A 4,872-nucleotide genomic window follows, 5' to 3' on the forward strand; every position below is an offset into this window, starting at 1 on the left:
AGGGGAGGAAGAGCAGCGCGACTTAAGCCGTCAAGAAGAGTTGAGATGATAGGGGAGATAGTGATTAAAGGTAATGATAACACAGCGAGTGTGTAAAGGAGGAGTGATGTGTGGGAGTGGTGGAAGAGGGATATGTGGGAGTGGTGGAAGAGGGATGTGTGGGAGTGTGTGCGACACCCAGGTCATGTCTGCTCAGCAAATATGACACGATATTAACGGATTAAGCATATATTTCATTGGTTCCTTCGGCAGAGTGAGGTACGACCCCGGGAGGGAACGTGGTCCCTAGAGAAAGTAAATCTTGTACCTGTATTTCCTGCTTGTGATGAAGGACTACCAGGAGGTAGTCCATCTACAGTTTCTGTCCAGGTCCCCGGGAGTTCAGGTGGAAAAGAAAAACAAGAGCTTAGGAGATTAAAAGGACTAAGATTCATCGATCAGCGGGTGACTGTGGACCTAATTAGTAACGGAGATGGATAATGTCAGTCTTAAACTTAAATGAGTTGTCTGAGAAGTTAGCGATATTTCCATAGATGAAGGAGCTTTTGCTATTATAAAGTTCCTCTGTTACTCGTCTCTCGACGGGCTATTATCTCCCTCTTCTAGTACATATCCATCAACCACCTATTTCAATACTTTTCTGATACACATCCACCAAGAACGTATTACGTTCCACTGTTATTACACGTCTCTCAAGGGGATATTACTACTCTCCTGCCTCTGGTCTAGGGGCTAGATGCGACACTAGATCTGCAGCCCGATTTCTTTATATAATCTTTACATCATTAAAATTCAATATGACGGCAAATCATAATGTTGATTACTACAGTTGTGTTCATTTTCCGTTCCTTCACAGTGCCGTCAAAGTGGTGAAGTTCGTTCATCCTTCCAAGACTTGTGCTTCCCTACCAAGACTCGTGCTTCCCTACCAAGACTCGTGCTTCCCTACCAAGACTCGTGCTTCCCTACCAAGACTCGTGCTTCCCTACCAAGACTCGTGCTTCCCTACCAAGACTCGTGCTTCCCTACCAAGACTCGTGCTTCCCTACCAAGACTCGTGCTTCCTCGCCAAGACTCGTGCTTCCCTACCAAGACTCGTGCTTCCTCGCCAAGACTCGTGCTTCCTCGCCAAGACTCGTGCTTCCTCACCAAGACTCGTGCTTCCTCGCCAAGACTCGTGCTTCCTCGCCAAGACTCGTGCTTCCTCGCCAAGACTCGTGCTTCCTCGCCAAGACTCGTGCTTCCTCGCCAAGACTCGTGCTTCCTCACCAAGACTCGTGCTTCCTCACCAAGACTCGTGCTTCCTCATCAAGACTCGTGCTTCCCTACCAAGACTCGTGCTTCTTCATCAAGACTCGTGCTTCCTCACCAAGACTCGTGCTTCCTCACCAAGACTCGTGCTTCCTCGCCAAGACTCGTGCTTCCTCGCCAAGACTCGTGCTTCCTCACCAAGACTCGTGCTTCCTCACCACGACTCGTGCTTCCTCACCACGACTCGTGCTTCCCTACCAAGACTCGTGCTTCTTCACCAAGACTCGTGCTTCCTCATCAAGTCTCGTGCTTCCCAACCAAGACTCGTGCTTCTTCATCAAGACTCGTGCTTCTTCATCAAGACTCGTGCTTCCTCACCAAGACTCGTGCTTCCTCACCAAGACTCGTGCTTCCTCATCAAGACTCGTGCTTCATCACCAAGACTCGTGCTTCCTCATCAAGACTCGTGCTGCCTCACGAAGACTCGTGCTTCTTCACTTCATAAGCTCATATGAAGAGTTCATTAATACTCAATATTATGTTCGCAAATCTTCCCATCTGAGAAGAATATGTTCACCTGTTTGAAATTCAACTTTGATAATCTTATTCAATTGGGGTTAAACAAAGTGTGGTGTATCTCTGCACAAAATAAAACCATATCCTGCACTTAATATTATGTACCACCTTTATTTTGTATATTGTCTGTTATTTATTTAACATAAGTGTTACTTATTTAACATAATTGCTACTTATTTAACATAATGGTTACTTATTTAACATATTGTCTGTTGCTCATGTAACATAATGTCTATCATTCATTTAATGATTTATTGTCATCAGAAAATACAATATCTTTCATTTAATGTGATATTTCACCTTTATTGAATACAATGAATTAACCTTCATTTAGTATAATAATGATTATAAAAAGGATATTTATACTTTAATATGACCAATATACATCATTTAATAAAATGTTATCTTGCATTTAATATACTAATTATTCTTCATATAATTAATAAAACGTCAGGTTCTTGTTCACGACAAATTACTTTCCATAAATACATCGAGGTTTTACCGTGCTTCTTGGTCCATGTACACTAAGTAATTATCAAAAGAAGGCACCAAGCCGGGAAGGCTATGTAGCACCTATATACACCGAGATTAATTAAGCTTAATGTATATTCATTAAACTTCACTTGATAGTAGTCAGTAGACTTGTTTACCGGTCTTAATAAGAAAGCCTCCCTCGGTTGATAGGTCTTATGCCCCACACCAATCGACGGGGCGGAGCCACCAGTCCACTACGGGCTATAAAGGAGGCACAGCGCCCTGAAAGCACCATTCTTGGCCCGTCACTGACAGTCTCCACCATGCTGTGTGCTGCTCTTTTCTCCTGCCTGCTGGCGCTCTCTCTGGCCGGCGACCACGGCGCCCCACAGCCTGCATGCCAACCCAAGCACGAGACCATCCTCGTCACCAGGACTGACGTGAACACTGTCCGGCAACAAGTCACCGTTTATGATCACCAGTATGACGATCGCACTATTGATGTGACCAGCGTCGTGTTGGTGCCGTCGCCCCTCGTCCTACCAAATCGGTATACGACTTTTCACAACGTAGACATCAAGACTCTCGTTAGCCAAGTTACGACCACAGTGTTTCAAACTCGATACAAGACAGCGCTTGCTACCTCCGTGTACACCGAGACCAGCTGGATCTTGGCGACCGAAGTGGAGGTGCAGCACGAGACCATCACCCAGACAACCGTCGTGCCTCAGACAGTCACCCAGACCATCACTATCGGCAGAGTTGAGGACGTCCTCACTACACTCACGGTCACCAAGAACGTCACCGCGAGAGTCACCAAGACACAGACGAAGCCCGCCTACGTTACGGCTATGAGCTACGTGAGGGTGCCGGTGCCGGTCACGAGCACCACGACCCACGTCAGCACCCACACCGTGCAGGCCACCTCCACCGTCACCCGCAACGAGTTCGTCACAATGTGTTACCTTCCTCAGATCACCTATAGTCACTGACGTTACTCCGTGATGTGGGATGTTTCCCTGCTATGCGAAGAGATATGTTTGTGTTGTTGACCTTTATTATATATATTTTGTATACCATTGCTTCTTACCAAATACTGATACTTGTAACGTATAAAGACCTGTCCACTAGTTTAGAAAACACTCACTGATACAACTCGGTAGTCTGGATCGTAGCCTCCACCCTGATCAATGTAATTCAATGTTCACTCTTATTATATTACTTTGGAAATTTATTGCCAATGGATTGATTCCTAATAAAATAAATGAGGTTAACTTCATGCCGTAAAACATATTAGTACTCACTGTTTTCAGCAACTCAAATAAAAACACAAATACATAAAATTCTTTGTTTTTAAATATAATCTGAAGAAGCCTTGTATAACCAACTTTATTATCACTTCGGATGAAGCGATCGTGATGAAAAATATGTTAGGAAGTATTTTACTGGAATGTTGGAAAATAGACGAGAAAGTACAGAAAAGTGACTTTCTTATTATTTAATAAATAAAGAGTTGAAAGGTGTAGGTAACCCTTGGACACTATGTAATTCTTACAGCGCTCGCTACAGTTTAGGAGCATCTGTAGGTGATTGGTACAGGGCTCTACAGTCAATGAGGTACACACTACAAACCCATTAGCTGTATAAGGTGTGCTCGGCTCTGTTATGAAATTAACTAAGAAATAATTGACACTAATGATGTTGAAGAATTAACTCCTATAATGTAAGGAACGATAATAAATATTTTTCCTCTGACCAATTTTCATGGGAATTCATATATTTCGCATTCATAAAATTGTCACTATAAGGCAGGCACGCCCTTCAGAATTGACTGTGTACCTATTCGTCTAATAAGGAACATGCAGTTCGTACATAAGACGGCTCGCTAACTTATTATTGCTGTATTAAAATCTACCAACTTCATTCAACCTAACCTATTCCAACTTAGCCTAACCTCACATAGTACAACCTGTCCCAACTTAGCTTAACCAAACCATACCCAGCATACCCTTAGCTGTATTTGATACGACTGTCCCATTAAGCAGCAGAAGTATTGTTGTTGATCAGATCATCAACCAAGAGGCCTCCTGGCCAGAGCCCGGGCACGGGGTCATTGTTACGCTGAACCACCTCAGAAGACCTAATCAGAAACCGGGCTATTGGGTCATTGATACCTTGGACTATCCCTGGAGGCTTGGACAGCCACGGGGTCACTCCTGGGCCTCACCTCAAGGTAATCCCCCCCACGCTGGAAGTTACTGACTCGTCTCAATTGGAAAAGATGTCGCTCATGTTTAATATTAATAGAATTAAGCGCATTTTGCTAATGGAAAGATTTTTGTTAATTACTTAATAAGAATGATAACGAATATAGTAATTTAAAGTCACCGGAAATAATTTATGAGCAAGGGAAACGTCACAGACATTTGAATTTATCATAATTTTTTTGTACTTTGAAAATCAGGTGATATATACATATTATTTATCAAACATTATTTTCTATAATCTAATTTTATTTATTTATGTTGTAAATGCTAGAATAATTAAGATTTTTAAGTAAAACAAAATATG

At 42.9% G+C, this 4,872-nt stretch overlaps 1 protein-coding gene across 1 annotated transcript; it reads left to right on the forward strand.

Moving 5' to 3' along the window:
* Nucleotides 1-2,624: 2,624 nt before the first annotated feature.
* On the forward strand, nucleotides 2,625-3,293 carry LOC138358363 (uncharacterized). Its single transcript, XM_069316201.1, has one exon. It carries the CDS (start codon nucleotides 2,625-2,627, stop codon nucleotides 3,291-3,293), a length of 669 nt encoding a protein of 222 aa, XP_069172302.1.
* Nucleotides 3,294-4,872: the final 1,579 nt, after the last annotated feature.

The sequence above is a fragment of the Procambarus clarkii genome, chromosome 83 (assembly GCF_040958095.1).
Source record: "Procambarus clarkii isolate CNS0578487 chromosome 83, FALCON_Pclarkii_2.0, whole genome shotgun sequence".
Taxonomy (NCBI): domain Eukaryota; kingdom Metazoa; phylum Arthropoda; class Malacostraca; order Decapoda; family Cambaridae; genus Procambarus; species Procambarus clarkii.

Excerpts from the sequence above, each read along its gene's own strand:
- LOC138358363 (XM_069316201.1), top strand. The coding sequence starts at position 2,625 with ATGCTGTGTGCTGCTCTTTTCTCCTGCCTGCTGGCGCTCTCTCTGGCC.